The 23,425-nt window shown below is 48.9% G+C and overlaps 1 protein-coding gene across 12 annotated transcripts in view; it reads right to left on the bottom strand.

Annotated features, from left to right (window-relative positions):
• PICALM (phosphatidylinositol binding clathrin assembly protein) overlaps positions 1-23,425 on the bottom strand; it is a 74,648-nt gene that overhangs the window by 15,499 nt on the left and 35,724 nt on the right. For 3 of the 12 annotated variants that reach the window (XM_040426376.1, XM_040426377.1, XM_040426381.1), the window contains exons 9-18: positions 21,709-21,794; positions 20,048-20,171; positions 19,731-19,867; positions 10,291-10,388; positions 7,203-7,283; positions 5,336-5,446; positions 3,686-3,817; positions 3,573-3,603; positions 3,396-3,495; positions 1,151-1,174 (exon numbers count right to left, since the gene is read on the bottom strand). In XM_040426376.1, coding sequence (XP_040282310.1) covers positions 1,151-1,174; positions 3,396-3,495; positions 3,573-3,603; positions 3,686-3,817; positions 5,336-5,446; positions 7,203-7,283; positions 10,291-10,388; positions 19,731-19,867; positions 20,048-20,171; positions 21,709-21,794 — 924 coding nt within the window. Of the gene's footprint in view, positions 1-1,150; positions 1,175-3,395; positions 3,496-3,568; positions 3,604-3,685; positions 3,818-5,335; positions 5,447-7,202; positions 7,284-10,290; positions 10,389-19,730; positions 19,868-20,047; positions 20,172-21,708; positions 21,795-23,425 lie in introns of those variants that run through there. The other 9 variants (XM_040426378.1, XM_040426379.1, XM_040426387.1 and 6 more) reach the window with 9 other exon arrangements.

Raw genomic sequence — 23,425 nt, 5'->3', positions numbered from 1 at the left:
TCTAGGACACTTGAGGGTTGCTATTTAAAGTGTTTGTCCATCTTTCATAACTTTTTAAACTGAACTGTGCATATTTGCTTCTTAGCAGATAATTATATTATTCAGGGGCCCATTTTTCTGAATCCGAGATCCACATCCCCTGCTTAGACAAGTTAAATCCCAACATGCTCGCTGCCTGCAGCCGCCACTAGAGGGAGCTTACTGCATACAGTGTTATTATTGAGTTCAATGGATAACCAGTGTGCAGTACGCTCCCTCCAGTAGCGACTGCAGGTAGAAATGAATCATTTCAAAGGGGTTTTCCGGGATTCATAACAGGACAGGTCATCTATATATGATCATCTGGGGTCTGACTCCTGGCGTCCCCACCCATCAGCTGTTTGAAGAAGCTGTGGGCCTCTTCCTAGACCATGTGACATCATGCTCATTGGTCACATGGCCTAGGTGCAGCTCAGCAACATTCAAGTGAATGCAATACCAAGAACAGCCACTATACAATGAATGGCGCTGTGCTTGGTAAGCTGCGAAAAGGCAGCAGTGCTTAGAGCTCTGGCTGATCGTGGGGGTGCTGGGAGACTAACCCTGGCTAATCTCATATTGCTGACCTATATCCTGAGGATAGAAAAACAATCTGCTCTACCATTCCCAAGATAATTTCAAAGGTGCTCTCCGGGCTTTTAATATTGTTGATCTATCCTCAGGATAGGTCATCAATATCAGATTGGCGGGGGTCCGACACCCGCCAATAAAGGAATTGGACTTACAATGAACATTTAAAGATGGAGGTCACTTAATTCAAGTGCCCCTCAGGCTCTTGCTGCACTGCAGCTCTCAAGCAGAGCAAGAATGATGATTACAAGACGGTAAAGTAGTGTCATGCAGAAACCATCATCACTGCAATCTCCCGTAGCTCAGAGGTCAGCTCCGCGCCCAAGCTAGAAGAAGCAGGAGGAATCGGGAGGCAGCACTCCATGCCGTTAGTGGAAGGATGCAGGGTGCACCGGGTGCAGTGCAAGAAGATTCAGGTCTCTAGACACAAACCGTGATTAGAGTGAGGAGGCAGGGTGCCGGGACCTGCGCTGCCGCGGCAAAAGGGTTAGTCACAACTGCATGCCAGATTAAAGCAGAGAGGCTTTTTGCGTCAACTTACGTATGGTGGGTAATGCATGCCATTCTGGTTTACGGGTCACCGAGACGAACAATGCAATAACACAAGATTAGAACACAAACTTACACAAAACGGTACAGACATTGCTAACAAGGGTGCAGGGGACAAATAAAAGGGACGTCGGCAGATGGGTGTGACCTGTATACACAGCGAGCATCTGCAGGCTAACCATTCACCTCTATCTACTGGCAATGACCTAATAAACGTGCAATGTGAACCCAGATGGTACAAATGGCTACCATCTAACACAGGCATCCTCAAACTGCGGACCTCCAGCTGTTGCAAAACTACAACTCCCACAATGCCCTGCTGTAGGCTTTTCGGGCATGCTCGGAGTTGTAGCTTTGCAACAGCTGGAGGGCTGCAGTTTGAGGATGCCTGATCTAACATGAAATTTAGCAAGACGCTATACTTTGGAGCAGCTACCGAGAAAAAAAAAAGGGGGGGGGGCAAAATGCCAAAACAGGGTTTCCCACGAGGCACACATAGGGTATTGGTGTCTGATCGGCGCAGGTCTGACAGCTGGGACTAGGGTTGAGCGAACTTCTGTTTTCAAGTTCGGCGTACAAGGTTCGGGATAGCTAAGAATTCTGTTATGGATTCCGCTACCACGGACCATAACTTAACGGGATTCTTAGATAACCCGAACCTTGTACGCTCAACCCTAGCTGGGACCACAATCCAATCACAAGGTCTGGAGTCTTGAATCCACCCCCATGTGAATGGAGAGGCAGGCGCTCGTGTCTGCTCTCAGTCCCCTGCAACTGCATAGGACTGTGATGAGAGCCGAGGGCGACAGACTCTTCAACAGTCCCAGAGAGATGGAGGCAGCAGCCACAGACATGTTGGACTGCCCACCCTCTCAAACAGTGACTGGCAGGACCCCCGATCTCATGATCAGCAGGGAAGGGGGGGGGAAGGGAGACCAGCTGCCAGACTCTCCTAAGTCTGGTAAAATCCATGTATTAATCATTGACCCCCTGCACAAAGGCGACTGCGGCTTGGGGTACACAGCTGGTTGTACTACATGATCAGTGCAACGTATACAGATAACTGGATAAAAAGCAATCACTATGTAAACTATTTCCAAATATTTTCTGAAAATGCACAGCTAGAGAGCCCGTCTATCAGAAATACTTCAGACTTTGTGCCATTTTTCATGCTGTGGCAGAATGTGTGTCTGCCCATCATCTTGCTGCTTTTAAATCCAATATTCTGTGCTGATAAATTTCTAAAAGTGGTTGCCCGACATAATTAATCTCAGACAAGCCCTCAAATGGTGCAGGATAAAAAAAATAAAAAAAAAGGAGGATGCTATAGATGCTATACTGCGGCATCCCCTGCCTTGCTGGTCCAGTCCTCCTGCCACCACTAGTTTACAGACTGCAGCACCACCACTGCAGCCAACTACTGTCCTCAGCCACACAGAGAACAGTGCCAAAGTATCATTTAAGTGGTAAAATTCTGGCTTCCGGTTGCCACCACTAGAGGGCACTCCCTGCATACAGTGCCATTCATTTCAATGTACGCCGGAAGCTTCCCTCTAGTGGTGACTGCAGACAGGTATAATGTACCCTACTCAATCTATATCTATGCAGGGGATATGGAGCTTTGTAATAATAAAATGAAGCTCAGAAAGCTAAAAAAAATAAGATATACAGAGATCTTAACCAGAGCAGAATGATGACAATTTAAAGGAGGACCTTTCACCAGAATAAAACCTCTAAACTGACTATACAGACGCGTAGAGCGGCGCCCAGGGATCCCCCTGCACTTGCTGTTATCCCCGGGCGCCGCTCCGTTCGCCCGGTATAGCCTCCGGTATCTTCATAGTTAGGCTCCACCCAGGGGAACCTGACAGCGTCTCATTCTCCTATGCTGTAGCGCTGACCAATCGCAGCGCTCCGCTCATAGCCAGGCTGAGAGCTGAGCGCTGTGATTGACCAGCGCTACAGCATAGGAGAAAGAGACCGCGGCAGGTTCCCCTGGGTGGAGCCTAACTATGAAGATACCGGAGGCTATAGCGGGCGAACGGAGCGGCGCCCGGGGATAACAGCAAGTGCAGGGGGATCCCTGGGCGCCGCTCTACGCGTCTGTATAGTCAGTTTAGAGGTTTTTATTCTGGTGAAAGGTCCTCTTTAAGCTAAAATAACAGCAGTGATCACAGGTGAAAATTCCATTTAAATATTAAAAGTACTACATTCTAAGTGTGGTCATTTTTGCTCACCAAAGTCGCTGGATTCCAGGTTGTGGTTGGGGCCACTTTTGGCTGCCAGTTGGTCCCTCCCGTTAGTTTCTTTTCTCCAGGCTGACTCCAATAAACGTCACTGAAATTATAATTACAAATCATTTACCAAAGTCCACTCTACCCCAAAAGAAACTATTAAAGTCCCCTTTTACTCACTTTTTTGTGGTCCCATTCCCGATACCCAGATCTACAAGGGATAACAGAAGTGAATGAGCAGAGAACTTCTAATGGCTTACAATGGGTGTTAATGCACCACTAATCATACTCACTGCCCACGAGGTTGGCCAGAGAGGAGTCCAAGTCGTCAGACACGAGCTTGCCCGGTGGGTTTTTAGATGAGGGGATGCTCTGATTTTGAGATGCTACGGTCGGCTTCAGCAGGCCTCCCATGTCATCAAAAGCTTGGGATGAAAGACAAGCATGTATATTAAGAGGGTGCAATGTATTGTATGCACAGCCTGCACGCTCTTCAACATCTTCAAGATCTTAGATTGCCGTCAGTGACTATAAACACTTGTGTTCCATCCAGCAACAGAAAACATGTTATGCACTAGTATAAAGCTGACCATATGCATTAGGACTGTTGCACGCAGCCCTTGTTCGGCTGTTCCGTGCATTGGGGACAGCATATTGCGGTCCCCAATGCACGGGCACCATCCATGCAGCTGCCGTGACGGAACCAGACCCATTCAACTTGAATGTGTGTGATCCATCTGCACCGCAAAAAAAATAAAAATAGAACAAGTTCTATTTTTTTGCAGCGCGGAGGCACGGAGAGCAACCCCATAGAAGCACTCTGTAGTGTTTCTGTGAGGTTCCATGACTCCGTTCCGCACCGCAGCTCCGGATTGTGGACCCATTCAAGTGAATGGGTCCACATCTGTGATACGGTGCGCACATGGCCGGAACCCGCATATTGCAGACCCGCTGTTTGCGGGCCACGGCCATGTGCATGAGGCCCTTAGATGGATGTCAGCCAAACCTGCTGATCAGAGTGGAACCAACTGCAAATCTAAAGTGCAAGTGACCTTCTGATGTTTGGGGGTGGAGAAGGATCAGGCTGTTAATTTCATCATGCCCAATCTTTTTTGCTGCCAGGAATATAAAGGTCCTTTTACACGGGACAATGGACAAGCAGATTGTCAGGAAGGAAGCGTTCCTTCACGACAATCTGTTGATCGCTAGCGGAGGAGACCTTTACATGCTAATGCCATCACTCTTCCCCAGCAGCAGATCATGCCACCAGGAAAAGTGGATTTTTGTGCTGCACTAACAATTCAATCACCCGATGAACGAGCGTTTTGCCATTGAGAACACAAGCATGCTTGGTCACGCTGAGCCTGCATATGTATAGGGCAGGCATGCTGAACCTGCTGCCCTCCAGCTGTTGCAAAACTACAACTCCCAGCATGCCATTGTGGGAGTTGTAGTTTTAGAGGGCCGCAGGTTGAGCATGCCTGGGATAGGGGATAGTGGGAGAACCGGCCCCTAAAATGTCACTTTTATCCTATAGACTAAAGAAATGAGAATCAATTTTTCACGTGTCCCAAGTGGACATGTTTAATGTAGACTATGCTTTTCTATGCAGTGGGCCACGGTCAAGAATGTATATCACGCGGCTTATGTTTTTTTGCCTTGTGTGCCTCTTCATGATTTAGCAGTGGCATACACGGAGGTATATAATGGGGACACTCACAACCTTATGTACAGACCATACACGATGTGAACAGAGCCTCACACACATCCCACTGCCATCAATAAGAACTGTGTAATGCTTCATTACTTCTGTGGTGGCGCTCTGCAGGGAAATGTGCTGCTGATTTACCACAGAGGGGTCCGCGCAGCAATAAACCCTTTTTATTGACTTCAGGGGGGGTGGCAGGCAGGACAGTGCCACATTTTCTGCACTCGGCTCTTACCTGTAGGATCTATATTAATGTTGGTGGGAGACTTGTTGCCAAAAACAGAATCAAAGTCGACATTAAGGCCACCGGAGGTCTGTGGTTGAACAGCTAGAGATGGAGTAAACCCTGCAAAACACAAAGGCGGAAGATGAGGGATCACATATCCACAAGTCCTTGTGTATTCCTCTGGAACCCAAGTACTTAGTGCTTTCTGTTTATAGGAAAGCTGGGTAGCTTTGACCGACATGGATGATTACAGAAATAATTACTTTAAGGGGTTTTCAGAGACTTTTATACTGATGACCTATTGTCTGGATAAGTCATCAGTATCTGATTGGTGGGGGTCCGACACTGAGGACCCCCGCCAATCAGCTGTTTGAGTAGGCACTGGCGCTCGCAGTAATGCCACGGCCTTTTCGCAGCTTTGCCTAGGCCGTGTGATGTCACCTTCATCGGTCACGTGGCCTAGACCTAGCTGAGCCCCACTGAAGCACAGCCGCTACACAATGTACAGCGACGTGCTTGGTGAGCTGAGAGAAGGCCGCAGCACCCAAAGGGGGCGCCAGTGCCTTCTCAAGTAGCTTGTCGGAAACCCACCGATCAGATACCGATGACCAATCTTTAGGATAAAAGTCTTGGACAACCCCTTTAAACCCCTATATACCTCTATGGTGCACTCAGACGCTGAATGAATGGAGCAGTGGCCATGCACATCTCCATTCATTTCTATGGGAGTTACAAAGCAGCCGCGCGTTCGCCTCACAAATAGAGAGGATGATCTATTCATTGCTGGAAGCCGGGCTGAACCTCTGCCAAGACTCATTCACAAGCGGACAATTTGCTCGGTATCTCCCCTTGATGCATCACAGCTGCCAACAAATGAGCATTCAAAAACCAAATAACAGGAGGCTGAAGGATCCCCCACCAGTGGAGAAGTCAGACGCACCGCGGCATGTTACAGCAGAGTAGAAATATTAAAAGATCTGTGTAGTATAAAAAAAAAAAAAACACAAATTATGGTGCTCGCCATGGCGTTTTCACACTTCTCATTAGGTTCTTCAGTCCCTTATGGGTGTATAAGCGAATCTCACTAGCTCTAGGTTAAAGAATCCGGTGATCCAGTCATAACGCAAAGAGCCTGCAGACAAATCAGCAGCACCCCCTGCTGCTGGGGAACCAGTTGTGACTCACGACCCCCTCTGAGCTCTGCTAAGTGGTTCAGTGGGGATTAGCATACCGGTATGTAATGGATTACAATGGCACGTGTTATTTTGGGCACATGTGCACCCATGCCAACTGGGCATCATCATCCAAAAAGTAGCCAAAAACACTCTACACAGGGTCAAAACCATCCAGCCCTGAAGACGGTGACTGAATCCATCACTTATGTCTCGCCCTCCTCCAAAAGAGGAAAAAAGGTCACCTGAACCCGCTATTGAGAACTTAGCAGAGCAGCAGCACCCAGTGATATTCTCCAAAAGTCTCCTCTCGTCATCTTCTCTAATTTGTCTCATATTACAATTGAGAAATATATCCAGAAATGGTGTCCCAGGACATCATCAATGTCCCCCCTCCTTCTCCTCACTGTCCTGTATCTGACTGCAGCAGGAGCCCCCTCTCCCTTGTATGCAGTTAGGCAAAAAAATAAACTCCCATTGACTAACCCCACCCATAACATCCTGCCCACTGACCAGCACTGGGGGGAGCCGATCTTCATGTCTAGGCATACTGTGGTCCTGTAGGGCTGCCTGCACATGGGCCTACATGTGGTGGGAGATAGTGTTTAGAATGATACCCGATGAACATCATTTTCTATAAACGTAGGCATTTCATTATCTTCCAGTCACACAATTCCTCAGGACTCGGTGGTCCCGGTACCTACCTGCATATAGGCCAGCTACTGTAGAGGGTTCAGTATGGAAATGGGAAGCGTTAGGATAGACTTGAGGCCCACAGAAAGAATCTGTTAATTCAGGTGACAGAATGAAAGGAGTTAGTCGGCGCAGGTCGGTATATGACGGTGTCACTACAGACATACAAATAGTGGGGTGGATGCTACGTGGAAGCCGTATACTGACCCATATCATGGAGGGGCCTTAAAGGGGCGTACCTTTTAGTGTAAAAGTCTAACCAGTCATGAAACTTTCTAATATACTTTGTATTTCCCTGGTCCTGTCAAAGTGCAGAGGACGCGGCAGCTGCAGAGAGAGCAGAGCCTCTAGGTGTAATGGTAACGCCCCCGTTGCTCCTGGAGGCTCATTTGCATATATTAAAACCAATTTTTTTTCTTAGCAATGCGGACACATATGAACATGGGACCAACAGAGATGCCTTCAGCTGCCAAGTGCACATGGAACAGGTCAGCCAGTGTCATAGGTACAGAACTGCTGACAGATGTCCTTTAAAACACTCGGACAACCCTTTTAAGAGGAAAATATAATAGATTGAAGGTTCACATACACTTGAGCAGCTCTCCGTTCTGGACCATAAAAGTGGGCGACAACTGGGGGTGTTCTAACTTGATGCTGCACTACCCTACCTGTTATTATCACTTCTCAGATAACTATTGAAAATAATTGGTTTAGGCCATGGGCATGATAAAGGAAGATTTTGCTTTGCATTGGTGTTATGTGGTAAAAAAAAACCATTTACAATAATTAATAAAAAATGTTTTACTTGTCATCTGCAGCCTTTATGTATTCACAAATATTGCAGGCTGCTCTGTGCCCTACTGTGTAAAATCCATAGGATGAGCTCTGACTGCTCACTCTGTAGCCTCTTCTCTCATTTCCTGAAGGCTCATAAAGCTGACATCTATTTTAATTTAAGTTTATTTGACTGTCAAGAGGCTACATTATATTTACAAAGATAAGTAATGTATGTACACAGTGACTGCACCAGCAGAATAGGGAGTGCAGCTCTGGAGTATAATACAGGATGTAACTCAGGTTCAGTACAGGATAAGTAATGTAATGTATGTACACAGTGACTGCACCAGCAGAATAGTGAGTGCAGCTCTGGAGTATAATACAGAATGTAACTCCGGATCAGTACAGGGTAAGCAATGTAATGTATGTACACAGTGACTGCACCAGCAGAATAGTGAGTGCAGCTCTGGAGTATAATACAGAATGTAACTCCGGTACAGTACAGGGTAAGCAATGTAATGTATGTACACAGTGACTGCACCAGCAGAATAGTGAGTGCAGCTCTGGAGTATAATACAGGATGTAACTCAGGATCAGTACAGGATAAGTAATGTAATGTATGTACACAGTGACTGCACCAGCAGAATAGTGAGTGCAGCTCTGGAGTATAATACAGGATGTAACTCAGGATCAGTACAGGATAAGTAATGTAATGTATGTACACAGTGACTGCACCAGCAGAATAGTGAGTGCAGCTCTGGAGTATAATACAGGATATAACTCAGGATCAGTACAGGATAAGTAATGTACAATTCATCAATGCTTCCTTATGGACGGTAAATCACAAGTGGATTCCCATATCCAATCAGCACAAGCATTGGGTTATCCCACACATTGGCCAGCCTACTCCTCAACCAAGCAGAGAAGGGACTGGTATGATCTAAAGATCCAAAGACAAATTAGACTACAGTCTAAACAAGAGGGACATGATATGGGGGGGGGGGGGGGGACACAGATAACTGCAGCCACTGAGCAGATGGATATAGATCGAAGGGTACTTTACCAACAAATATGTCATGGCTAGGAGTCTTAGCAGTGAAACTGGTGGTGTCAGTGGTTTTAGCGGGTAGATGGGCACCATCGCTAGGTTTACTTAGGAAAGGATTAAGATTTGGGATTGACTCATCCACCGCTTCGGACGTGAAAGGATCTGCTCCCCCCATTCAGAGACAGGACAGGTTAGAAGAAGCAGAGAGAAAAGCAGGTTAGAGAAGGAGACAAAACAGATTGCTAGCAAGAGAGAAAGTCAATTATATAGTCTGGACGCGTTCACATTCGGCCGATTTTCTGCCACAACTGAAAACCTTCTCCAAATATCTGAATGGGGTTATTTCTGCAGCGTGTACATGGACTCCTGCAAGCCCCAATCAAGAGGGATGGGTCAATTTCTCCAACAAATCTGGCACGTGTGAACTTACCCTTACAGTACTGCTCAGTCTCTGACACTATTAAGCTAGTCCCCAATTTTTCCCCCCAAAGTTTTGCAAGAATTGGGGCATGTAAGCAGAGGGTAACATGCACCTCAGCAGAGTAGAGACATGTAATTAACATGGCCTACATACAACTCGCCCATTTCTCATAGGAAAGGGAAGCGTCTGATCGCACTTTGCACCTTCACACAGAGCAAGTACAGCTTCCCGTGGATGGTGTGATATAAGAGGAATTACTTCACCCCTACCAATGCAAAGATTACCTCTCACCTCTATCCTAAGTGGAGGTTTCCTGGGGTAGGTTACCTTAAAGGGGTTATCCGAGACTATAAAAAGCTCGCCCATATGCCCGGGCCCCTGACACTGAATATACTTACCTGCACCGCCACGGCTACGGTTTTTATCCGCACATGGGGAGAACCAGGAGCGGCGCAGAGAGCCAAGTAAGTATATTCATTGTGAAAGGCCCGGGCATATGGGGGAGCTTTTTATAGTCTCGGATAACCTCTTTAAAGGGGTTGTGCAGTGCTTTAAGATTAATGACCTAACCACAGAATAGGTCATCAGTATCAGAACAGTGGGGGTCCGATTCCCGACATCCACGCCAATCAGCTGTTTTGAAAGCATTGCAGAGCTTGTGTCGTAAGCTCCGCTTCCTCTTGTGAAAATAGCAATATCCATAACGGAGAATCGCACTCGCACACTGAGAGCCAGCCACACTGTGGAGCACATTCACCCTATTAATACTGAAAAGCCGATGTGATGCTGGAGGATATGTAAAGCTTTCACGGCATGTTCCAGGCTTAGCATAAAATTCAGGCACGCTCCTTACCTCCCCATGTACTCGCTACTGGTGGCACGCTCAGCGGATGAACAGCTGGCTGGAAACTTGGCTGCATGTCAAGCAAGTCATTTGGCAGCTTGGAACTGCTGAGAAGAGAAAGTACAAGCAGTGTTATGTCTGTGCAATTACACTCAGCCCACACAAATATCTCGCCCGCGGCGGCCGGCTGGGCTCAGACAACCTCTACAGCTTCAGGCACCATCTATATAGCAAAATTATACAACGGCAATCATCCCACGATCAATGGCACTGAAGAAACCGGCCTTACAGGCTAACCATCCTGGCTACAGGTGAGCTGGGAGTTGTAGTGCAAGCCTGGATAATGATGATCAGATGTTTGAGAAGGCAGCAGAGCTTGCAGTAGCGCCACGGCCAGCGATATCACGACTATGCCACATGTCCTGGTCACAGCTCTGTCCCACTGAGGTGAACGCAGCTGAGCTGCACCCAGGCCAGCGGGAAGCAGCTGCGCTACTGCATGTGCTGCTGCCATCTCAAACAGCTGATTGGCGGGGGTCCTGGGTGTCGGCCCCCATGCCGATCAGATGCTAATGATCGATCCAAAAGGACAGATCATCAGTAAAAAAAAAAAAAAAAAAGGTATAGAACCCCCTTTTCAAATATTCATTAACCCTTTCAGCAGCAGAGGATTTTCTATTTTTCACTCTCTGCCTTCCCAGAGCCATAACTTTTTTTATTTTTCCATTCACAGCTACAGGAGGGCTTGTTTTTTGCGGGACAAGTCGTACTTTACAAAGAACATCATTTAATATTTCATATAATGTAGTGGAAAGTCAGAAAAAAAAAAATTCCAAATGGGGTGGAATTAGCATAAAAAATAAATAAATAAATAAATAAAAGAAATGCAGTTCTGCCATTGTTTCATGGGTTTTGTTCCTTATGCAAGAAAACTCACCTGTTCCCTTGATCCTAAGTGTCAGTATGATTACAATGATACCACATTTGTATAGTTACTCTTGATTTAATAATGGAAAAAAAAAAAAAATGCTTTTCTTTGCTATACTCTGACCCCCATTAATTTTAATGTGCTGATAAATGAGAGCTGCTGAAGACAGCAGGACCCTGGAGAGACAGATCCAGCATCTATTACTATGAGGGTCACAGACATGAAAAAAGGAGATTTTTGTGAAACTCACCTGTAAAATCTTTTTCTCGTCTTTTCCATTGGGGGACACAGACCATGGGTATAGCTTAGAGATATTACTAGGAGGGACACTATGCAAAAAAAGAAGCTCCTCCTCCTCGGGCTATACCCCCAGGCACCTCCAGGAGAACTTCAGTCGTTGCAAAAGCAGTAGGAGAAGGAGAACGGAAATAAAACACAATGGAAACCATCACACCGCACACCATAAGGCGAAAACCATAAAAAAAGGGGCGGGAGCTGTGTCCCCCAATGGAAAAGACGAGAAAAAGATTTTACAGGTGAGTTTCACAAAAATCTCCTTTTCTCGTTCATTCCATTGGGGGACACAGACCATGGGACGTCCCAAAGCAGTCCATGGGGTGGGAACAAGAAACAAACCCAACACCGCCTGGAATAAGCGTACCGCAGTTAAACAGGAACCACAGCCTGCAATACCCTGCGCCCAAAAATAGCATCAGCCGAGGCTAGAGAGTGTAGCTGATAAAACTTTGTGAAAGTATGTAAGGACGACCAAGTGGCCGCCTTACACAACTGGGAAACGGATGCGCGATTGCGTCTAGCCCAGGAAGCTCCCACTGCCCTTGTGGAGTGAGCAGTAATCCGTGACGGCGGAACCTGGCCACGAGCGCGATAGGCCGCAGCAATAGCGGAACGGATCCACCGCGCCACGGTGACCTTGGAAGCCGCCAGGCCCTTACGAGACCCTTCAGGAATCACAAAGAGAGAGTCTGAACGCCGGAAGGAGGCAGTAGCCCCCAGGTACACCTTCAGAGCCCTGACGACGTCCAGAGAGTGGAGAGCGCATTCCTTGGGGTTCGCCGGAGAAGGACAAAAAGAGGGCAGGACAAGATCTTCGTTAAGGTGGAAGGGAGAAACCACCTTGGGCAAAAAAGAAGGCACCGGTCTGAGCACCACCTTATCCTGGTGAAAGACCAGAAAAGGTTCTCGGCAGGAAAGTGCGGCCAGCTCCGAAACTCGCCTGATGGAGGTTATGGCCACCAGAAAAACCACCTTCCAGGTAAGTAAAACCAGAGAGATCTCCCTCAGAGGCTCAAAAGGCGCCGACTGAAGGGCGCGCAGAACCAAGTTGAGATCCCAGGGGGGCAAGGGAGGCACATACGGGGGAACAGAATGCGCCACCCCCTGCAGGAAGGTTTTCACAGGTCTCAAAAAGGCAATGGACTTCTGAAAAAAGATAGCCAAAGCAGAAACCTGACCCTTCAAAGAACTGAGCGACAGACCCATGTCAAGGCCGGATTGGAGAAAGGACAGCACCACTGGGACAGAAAAACGTAGGGGCGGGTAGCCCGACTTCTCACAAAAAACCAGGAAGGCCTTCCAGGTGCGATAATAGATCCGTGAAGAAGCCGGCTTCCGAGCCCTGATCATGGTTCTCACCACCGCCTCAGAGAAGCCTCTCTTCCTTAGGATGGAGGTCTCAACAGCCACGCCGTTAAACGCAGCTGCCGTGAATTCTGGTGGAAGAGTGGCCCCTGAGACAGGAGATCCTCTCTGTCGGGTAGCGGCCAAGGAACGTCGACCAACATACGAGCGACGCTGGAGAACCAGGCGCGGCGAGGCCAATCCGGGGCGACGAGAATGGTTGGTATCCCCTCCGCCTCTATCTTGCGCAGCACCTTCGGCAACAGAGGAATCGGAGGGAAGACGTTAAAGGAGGCCGAACCGCTGCCATGGAGCTACCAGCGCGTCTACCCCGTCCGCCCGCGGGTCTCGAGCGCGGGCTAGATACACCGGCACCTTGTGGTTGAGCCGGGAAGCCATCAAATCTACGTCCGGACGGCCCCATCGGTTGCAGATGTCCTCGAAAACCTCCGGATGGAGAGACCATTCTCCCGGATCCACCCTGGTGCGACTCAGAAAATCCGCCGTCCAATTGTCGACTCCCGGGATATACACTGCCGACAATACTGGAACATGCGACTCCGCCCATAAGAGGATCCTCGCTACTTCCTGCATTACTGCCCGACTGCGGGTCCCGCCCTGATGGTTGACATAAGCCACAGCCGTGGCATTGTCCGACTGAACACGCACCGGGCGAGTTGCAAGGAGAGGAGTCCAGTGGGAGAGGGAGTGGAAAATCGCCCTTAGTTCCAAGACGTTTATCGGGAGACGGGACTCCTCCGTCGACCAGATACCCTGAACTGTGAGGTTCCGGAGAACACCTCCCCAACCGATGAGGCTGGCGTCGGTGGTGACTACCGTCCAGGAGAACGGAAGGAAGGACCTTCCTGACGATAGGTTGAGGGAAGACTGCCACCAAGGGAGAGAAGCTCGAACTTGCCGGGACAGAAGAACAGGAGTGTCTAGACCCCGAGGGCTCTTGTTCCAGAGGGCAAGGATCATTTGCTGTAGCGGACGAGTGTGAAATTGGGCGTACGGAATCGCCTCGAAAGAGGAGACCATAAGGCCCAGCACCCGCATGCACTCCCGAATGGTGGGACGTGGAGAGCGTAGAAGAAACACCACTGCCAGTCGAATCTGGGAAACCTTGGAATCCGGAAGAAACACCCGAGAAATCGAGGTGTCCAAGATCATCCCCAGGAACGAGAGTCTCTGGGAGGGGTGAAGAGAGGACTTGGGAAGATTGATCAGCCACCCGAACCGTTCCAGGGCTTGAACGGTGATTCGGACGCTGTCCTCGGCCTGTGGAAGAGACGGAGCTTTTATCAAGATGTCGTCTAGGTATGGTAACAAAGAGATGCCCCTGGTGCGAAGAAGCGCCATGAGAGGCGCCAGAATCTTCGTAAAAACCCGAGGGGCGGTCGCCAACCCAAAAGGTAGGGCGACGAACTGGTAATGACGCCCCCCTATGGCAAAGCGCAGAAAACGATGGTGGGACTCTGCAATAGGGACGTGCAAGTAGGCGTCTTGAATGTCCACAGACGCGAGGAATTCTCCTGGACTCAGAGAAGCAATAACGGAGCGAAGGGACTCCATGTGAAACTTCCGCACCCGTAGAAACTTGTTGAGAAGTTTTAGATCCAAGATCGGACGCACTGACCCCTCCTTCTTTGGAACAACGAACAGGTTTGAGTAAAAACCTGTCCCTTGCTCTTCTGGGGGAACGGGGGAAATGACACCACGGTCCAGAAGAGAGGAGACCGCAAAAAAGAGATCCGAGGCCTTGGCCGGATCCCCCGGAACGCGAGAAGGGAAAAAAACGTTCCGGCGGACTGGACGCGAACTCCAACTTGTAACCGGACGTCACCACTTCCAGAGCCCAGGCGTCCAGAACGTGAGCCCTCCAAACTTGTTGAAAGGAGAGCAGACGTCCCCCCCACCACGAGGGGTGGGGGCACCCCTTCATGCGGAGGGTTGCTTGGGAGCAGGAGGACGGGCTGACTGCGCCCGAGGCCGCCAAGAAGGCTGGGGCTTGAAGAAAGGCTTCTTGCGGGAGTCCTGGGACCCCCCTGCCGATGAGGACGACGGCGTCCTGGCAGTGGAGAAGCGACGAAAGGACTGGCCCCGGAAACCTGAAGGCCGAGACCGAAAGGGACGCTTGGTCCTGGGCTGAGGTAGATGAGTGCTCTTGCCCCCAGTTGCGGCCGAAATAAATTCATCTAGTTGAGCCCCAAAGAGCCTGGACCCTTCAAAGGGAAGATTAGCGAGTGAACGCTTAGATGAGGCATCAGCATCCCACACCTTCAGCCAGACCTCCCTGCGCTGAATGACAGAGAGGGCCGAAATACGGGCAAAGAGGGAGCCGATGTCCATTGAAGCCTCACAGAGATATTTGGAAGCTTGAGACATCTGAATGATAAAATCCAGAGTATCTGCAGAGGCGTCCTGTTCTGACAGATCCTGGTGGTGGCGCTGCAACCACATTGTAAGGGCTCTGGCGACCCAAGCTGACGCGAAGGCCGGTCGCAGGGAAGCGCCCGCCAGGGAGAAGATAGACTTGGAAAGTGAGTCCAAACGTCTGTCCACCGCGTCCTGCAGAGAGGAACCGTCTAGGACGGGAAGGGCCGTGTTCTTGGCTAACCTGGCCACCGGAGGATCTACCTTAGGGGAAGAAGTCCACTTTTCCACTGTGTCAGCTGGAAAAGGATACAGTGTATCCATACGCTTGGTGGCCGAAAACTTTTGATTAGGACGATCCCAAGCTTTTGATATGACCGCAGTGAATTCCTCATGAATAGGGAACACAGCGGACTCCTGCTTCTTAGGTGGAAAAAGGGAGAACTCCCGACTAGTGGAGGGAGGCGAATCCCCTTGTATATTAAAAGTGTCACGGACGGCTGCCACCAACTCTGTTACCATGGTGGAAAGCTTAGGCAGGGGTTCCCGCTCCGTGACTTCGTCCGATCCGGACAATTCCCCTTCGGATTTGCGCTCCCTGCGGGGGGGAGAGTCAACCGGGCATGCCTCAAGGCGAGGGGGAGAAGCGGAGTCATCCGAGGAGGAATGCTGCCGCTCACGCTGCCTTTTAGAAGTCAGACGCCCTCTGTGAGAGTCACTGAGAGGAGATGGAGTGGTGGCTGCCACAGGGGTAGTAGCCGCCATGCGCTCCATGAAGGATATGGCTGCCTTGGCAACTAAGGCCAGATCAGCTGCCGCATTAGACATGGCGGAGGCCCAGGCGGGTACCGCTGGTTCCGCAGGGGCAGAGGGAGGACCGGGCTGAGCAAGAGAAGGAGGCTGATCCTGTATAGGAGCAGGGCATGAGTCACAAGAACCAGTGACAGAAAAAGGCCTAAGGCATATCTTACATGACTCCAATGGAGCCTGAGAGGGAGCCTTGGAAGGCTTAGGGGCCCCAGGTTTAGGCATGATGGATTCCAATGTAAAAACAGAGTTCCTACCAGGTTGCTGCAATTCCTACCACCCAGGCAAACAGCAGAAGTCTCCGGTCACTGAGGAGCTGCACGGCCACAAACCAGCAGAGTCTCCGGCGTAAGGAGAAAACAGGCCGGACGCCGAAGCTCCGCCCCCTTGAGCGCGTCATTGCGGCGCGAAAAAAGCGCGCGCGCGCGCGATTCAAAGTACACCCCATAGCTGTACGGCGCAGCAGGGGTTAATGAATGATGGAGCGGTCCGGCGGGGAGCTGCAGAGAGCGCAGCGGCCGCAGTCTAAAGGAACGGAAATAATCATATGCAGAGGCGTCCTGTCTCTGCCGATCTTAAGCTGCCGTTTGAGCTGTAGGCAGGTAGGAAAAATGAAGATAGGGAATCCTCAGCCCTGCCCGGAAGGCCCCCTCCTCTAGGAAAAAATGCCCCCAGCAGGTCCTTTTCCAGCTCACCCAGGCGGCCTCAGAGTGCCAGACAAACGACATGAAGATAGGGGGGAGGGAAGAGAGAGAAGGGAGATTGAAGCAGGCAATACTTATCTGCTCAGCATGCTCCCTCGATGTCCAAACCAGCAGGGATTCACCTCTTCAGACATCTGACTCCAAAGGAGGGCAGTGCTCTGGGGAGGGTAGGCAGCAGGTGTCCCAGCAGCTGGTGGGATGCCAGAGCTTACATGTCGAGCCTGGATCCACTTTTCTTCTGTGGGGGAATGGGAGGTAGCCAGGAACCTTCAGAAGACCGTGGCAGACACTCCACAGGGGCCAGGAAAGCGCAATGCTGACCTGCGTCCCCATCTGAAAACAGAAAAAAACAAACAGGAGAAGAGTAAGAGTCAACCTCCTTGGACGGACACTAAGCAAAGACTGAAGTTCTCCTGGAGGTGCCTGGGGGTATAGCCCGAGGAGGAGGAGCTTCTTTTTTTGCATAGTGTCCCTCCTAGTAATATCTCTAAGCTATACCCATGGTCTGTGTCCCCCAATGGAATGAACGAGAAATAACTGAAACTAGGAGCAGGCTGAATATCAGGATGTCTGAAAAGTTAATGAAGAAACGGAGACTGTGACTGAGAAATGTGACTGTGACGAGGGGACATCCTCTGCGTCTGGAGGAAAGAAGGTTTGTACACAAACATAGAAGAGGATTCTTTACGGTAAGAGCAGTGAGACTATGGAGCTCTCTGCCTGAGGAGGTGGTGATGGTGAGTACAATAAAGGAATTCAAGAGGGGCCTGGATGTGTTTCTGGAGCGTAATAATATTACAGGCTATGGCTACTAGAGAGGGGTCGTTGATCCAGGGAGTTATTCTGATTGCATGATTGGAGTCGGGAAGGAATTTTTTTTCCCCTTAAGTGAAAATTAGCCTTCCTCTGGATCAACTTGCAGGATAACAGGCCGAACTGGACGGACAGATGTCTTTTTTCGGCCTTATATACTATGTTATTATGACTGCAGCCTGAAACTCTCTGCAACTTTATATATATTTTTTTTTTATAAAACTCAAAGTAACCACTAATATACTTAAAACGAATTTTTCCATGTTAAAGGGGTTGTCTCATCATAGACAATGTGGGGATATCGCTAGGATATGCCCCCATTGTCTTATAGGTGCGGGTCCCACTGTTGGGACCCGCACCTATATAGAGAACGGAGCCCCGCAAAGTGGTAGCTGGAGGACTCCGGTCCGGCCACCACCAAGTCGGCTCCCCATAGAAGTGAATAGGAGCATACCGCGCTAGCGCGGCCCCCCCCGCTGCCATTCATTTCTATGGGGTCGACGGCAATAGCCGAGCAAACAATGCATACGGGGTAAATGCACGTTTACAGTGAGCCCACCCTTGCAGCTTTGGGTCGATATAGATGGGATTATACTGCAATAGTCATACACGTCATACTGGGGACTACAGAGGTCCATTATTTCCATCAGTGGACTTTAGCAAGATCAGGAAGGCACATGGCAAATAACTGATAAGAAACAGATAAAAAGAGAAAGGCAATAAAACTAATGCAGATGGAGAACAGAGACAACATGGCAGGAGAGGATGAAGTGTCCTGTGACCGATCCCTTCAGATTAGGTAATGCCTGTCAGCTACCTGATCATCTATACACTGGTGGAAAATTAACTTTTCTTCACCGATGAAAGGTTAATCTGTAATCCCAGCAACAAATAGCTGGATTATACTGTCCAAGCAGATCAATAGACACTGCAGTCACACAATAATCCTCCACCGTATAGAGCAGGAACTCTATGATCGAACTACCCATCTGCAGCCAGTCAATACACTGGAATTCTATGTGCCATAGGCAGCACGTTACTTTGATGCTGTTGGAGCTGAAGTGTCTCTTCTGGCAAACCACTCGCTCCAAGAGCAACCCAGGAAGTTGTATCAAAAATGAAGTAAAATTCCTTTAATCTGGAATGAGTAATCTCATGTGCCAGATTAGAGTATGGTCATAAACGAGTATATTATATATATTAAAAAAAAAAACACTATAAAAAAAACAACAAAAAAAATACATTTTAAGAAACCGCAACATTACCTTGCATATTTCTACTTAAAAGGGTTGTCCACTTTTTACTATTGATGACCTATCTTCAGGGTAGGCCATCATTATCTGATCAGTGGGGGTTCGACTCCTGGCACCCCCACTAATCAGCTATTTGAAGAGAAAGCAGGGCCGATACGATCGTTGCCTTCTCTGCTCTGTTTACCTAGTCGCCGCAGCAATTGCAGCGGTAAGCAGTGTAATTACAAATATGGCGTCCCCGATCACGTCTATGGGATGTCTCCATCCTTTTCATTTGAACAGACAAAGCCGTCCCATAGAAGTGAATGGGGACACCATACTTGAAATTACGCCGCTTGCTACTGCAATTGCTGCAGCCAGCAAGTAAACAGTGAAGCGAAGGCAGTGTTTGTTTGAGCGAGGCACTCTCTTCAAACAGATGCCAGGAGTCGGACCCTCGCCGATCTGATATTGATGGCCTATTCTGAGGAAAGGTCATCAATAGTAAAATCCTGTAAAACCCCTTTAACAATACTGCATTCCAGCACCAAGGCTCCTGTCCATGCTGGACCAAAAGTCTGACGTCCATTCACTGGCCTCAATGGTGACCCGTCTCAACGTGGCGTGTGACCATAGAGGCTTTGAGGTTACATGCCGCTTCTGGACAGGTCACCTCTAAGGTCAACAAATGGCTGCAGTGGTGCACGTGACCACAGCTGGGTCATCACACTTCCGTTCCAGCGGGTATGGGAGCCCCAGCACTAGAATGGAGTGGCGTTAAGCAGGTGGGTGCCTTTTTTCACTTAGGCTTAAACACTTTCCTAACTTTAACTAAAAGCGGCCTTAGGGTCGGACAATCCCCTAAAATCAAGGGACAGATTATCAGGTTTTATGGCCTATTAGAGGACTGAATTTTACAGTCAGTGCTGTAGAGCTTTAAGCATTTACCTGTTCAATGAAGTTGGTGTCGAGAACAGGTCAATGGCAGCCGTCGTGTTTATGCTGCCCGCCGAGGATGACACGGGGGAGGAGGCCGTAGTGGAAGCATTGTGAGGCTTTTTGGAGAGTTCCTTAAGACGCTGTTCCTTGAGGAAACAAAAAAACCTATTACATAGGAAAAGTAAAGACGTTCAATTACTTAAAAGAAATAACCTAGCACAAGGGAAGCTTCTATCCATAGAGACATCAGTGAGGAGGAGGAGGATGCCCAGCAGTTTCACCGCTGATGTGTGCGTCTCATTGTGCGACATGCTGCGCCACATTACCTTTAATGCTCTTAATCGTGCCTGCTCCTCCTCCAGAGCCGCTTGCTTTTCCCTTTCATCTACCCTGGTGAGAGACAGACCTGTGCTTGCGAGGGAAGACACGGCGTTGGAAAGCGTTGTCGCTCTGTGAGAAGAGGAAAAGGGGTCGGGACACTCAGAATCGCCATGCCTGAAACTTTTTGTTAGAAGAGTCCAAGAGAAGCTAGTCTATAAAACCTCTAGGGCTGGAATCAAACATGTAAGTATCTGAGCCAAAACTAGAAGCTGGTTAGAAAGGAATAGGGAATCATGCAGGAAGGACACTTCTCCGTCCTGCGGGATCCACTTCTGGCTTTGGCGTCAAATACTGCAGGTTTGTCTCCAGCCTTATAGCAACCTTCTAGGACATGCATAGGACCACTGTACGTGTGTGTGTGTGTGTGTGTGTGTATGCACAACCCACCAGGGGACACAGCCCAGCACTCAGACTGGACTACTATGGAGTGCAGTCAATGTGTTTTCCCAAGCTGAAGTCACGGACTAACCTTGTAGATCAGGGATGCAAAACATAAGGCCCTCCAGCTGTTGCAAAACTACAACTCGCACCATGCCCCAATAGCTGTAGACTGTCCAGGCATGCTGGGAGTTGTAGTTTTGCAACAGCTAGGAGGGCCGTAGGTTGGGCATCTCTGCTCTAGATTAATACAAATCAGCAGGAGCACCTCCTCTATGCTGCAGAGAAGACGTTTTATGCTGTACAGATAACCAGCCATTCAGACACAGAAAACACAATACATCCATATTTAATGGCATCTCCTGGGCAAAATGATGCATCGAGCTGGAGGGCGGCCAGATGAGAGTCGACTGCTGCCAGGAAAAATTATATAAACAATCTAAGAGACCTTTCACACTGAACAGCTTAACTAGACAATTACAGGGGGTTTCCAGGACTAATACCTTTAGGGTAGGCTGTTAATGTTAATCTGCGGAGTCCAATGTCAGGAACTCTGCTGATCAACAGATCGTTTTGCAGTGGCTGAAGTTTGGATTGTGAGGTTCTGCAGCAGCTGAGGTGTGTATTATGAAGTTCTGCAGCTGACGTGCACATTATGAGTCTCTGCACCATCTGAAGGGTGTATTAAAAGGTTCTGCAGCAGCTGTGAATATTATGAGGTTCTGCAGCAGCTGTGGTGTGTATTACAACGTTCCACAGCAGCTGAGGGTTGTATTAGGAGGTTCTGCAGCAGCTGTGGTGCATATTACAATATCCTAAATCAGCTGAGAGGGTGTATTGGGAGGTTCTGCAGCTGAGTTGTGTATTACGATGTTTTACAGCAGCTAAGAGGTGTGCTGCATAGAAAGATGTTCTGCATCAGCTGAGATACAGAATGTTAGGGTTAGAATGCTAACAAACAGCAGCTCCTGAAGACTCTTTCATGAGTGGAAGCACTATATGTGACAGTCTTTCTGCATGAAGAGATAAGCGGCGCTTACATAGCGCCGCTCGTCTCTGTATAATCGTCAGGTTCTGATATCAGTGACATTCGTACACATATCATTAACAGGAAGATTTTCAGTGCAATAGTCCACAGCTATAACACTTCCACTGTGCCCCGTGAACTTGATGAAAATACCCTTGAGAGAAGTGGACAGGCCACTATCACTGCTATCTGTCAGTCTACCTGCTTGCTGCCGTTGAGTCTTTGATTTTCTTCCCTTCCAGAGAGGCTAGGTGTTGTTCCAGGGCATCGAGTAGACTGCTTGGAGCCTGTGCAGAAAATACATCCAAGTCAGAAGAGCATTTGGCGGCAAGACATCCTCAATCAACTTCAGATCAGCATTCGTACAACCCAGGGCTGGCACAAGAAAGTACGCAAAAGTACACTGCACCACCCAACACTGACGGGCCATGATGACAGAAAAGCAGCAAACAATGAAGTCATCGACCAGTACTTGTTCTTAATCCATAATAATAAAAATGGAAAGTTTAATTGGGGATTGAAAAAAAATAAAAAGGGGGGGGGGGGGGCTGAGTCACCAGTAAAAATCGCATCAGGTGTGAGGACACTAAATGAAAACTGCTCAATTCTCCAAAAAATATATTAATTTAGGGGAGGGGGGGTTTTAGTGCGACATTTTCCTTGGCACAAAAAAGGTTAAGTAAGACCAAGCAAAAGGTGCGCAAATATCAGTCAACAATTGGCTTGAGACTTTCCGAAGGGTGGGACCGAGCCCATAGGCATTGCTTAGACTCGCTTCATTTAAAGGGGTGTTCCGGCTATAAAAAGGTGTTACTATTTTCTCCTCCGTACTGGATGGGTAATAACTTGATTCATGAAGGTCTGACCACTGGGACCCCGACCAACCATGAGCATGGGGGGGGGGGGGGTCTTAAGTCCCTTGTCTGAGTGGAGCGGTGGTCGAGTATGCGCATTACCACAGCATTCGCTGCCTACGGGACTGACGGAAGGAGTACAGCACTGTCCCATAGCGAACAAGGTGGCAGCACAGCTCCTTAGGGGGCCTTAGGACTCTCTGGTGATCTGTGTTGGTCCCAGCAGTCGGACTCACACTGAACCAGCAGTTATACCCTGGAATACCCCTTTAATGTTGGGGCAAAGTAAGCAGAAGTAACAGGCACCTCTGGGGAAACAACTAATTTTTCCATATTTGTACCAATTTTACTGCAATATGGAAAAAGCTGAATGAACAGGAGGACATGACCTGTTTGCACCTTTGGTTTCTTAAACCCTTTCCCTGCAAAAGGGGTCATTTCGGAAACCAATGGCGTATACCCCGGCTATAAAAGGCTCTAAGCCCTGGGATCAGTTGGGGCATCAGCGACCATAAAGTGACATGTTATTACGCCAGGTTCCGGGTAATCAGCCTCCCAGAACATGCACAGAAATTGCTGCTCAGCACATGTTATGGCTGCCTGCAGCGGTCATAGACTGCAGGCTCGAGATCAACCCCCCCAAAATCTGTAAGTGGCCGGCGAGCAGGCAGCTACGTATCATATATGAGCAGCTGGAACCCAGACATCTGGATGGCGGATAACTGGGAAATTCTTCAGAGAACGTGCACTGAACGTCAGGACAAAATATTTCCCTCGACACATTCCTCTGGCCTGGACGGAGCAGATTGTGGCAATGAGTCAGTGAACTCCTCTGTGATCTCTCCCATGAACGTGGCTCTGTACCGCCCGCGCCATTCCTAATTATCCGCAAAGAAATTCCAGTGAGAGAGCTCAGGCATGATACACTGGAGGGAAAGCCCCAACATGACCGTAATCACCACGGAGTTCCCCCAAATCTTCCTGGTTGTAGCAGTTGTCCTTAGACTATGGGATTGGATGTCAAACTTGCATATAAAGGATATTCCTGGGATACAGATTATAGC

The sequence above is a fragment of the Bufo bufo genome, chromosome 3 (assembly GCF_905171765.1).
Source record: "Bufo bufo chromosome 3, aBufBuf1.1, whole genome shotgun sequence".
Taxonomy (NCBI): Eukaryota; Metazoa; Chordata; class Amphibia; order Anura; family Bufonidae; genus Bufo; species Bufo bufo.
The sequence above is the reverse complement of the archived record's forward strand: the minus strand, read 5'-3'. Positions and strand labels throughout refer to the sequence as shown.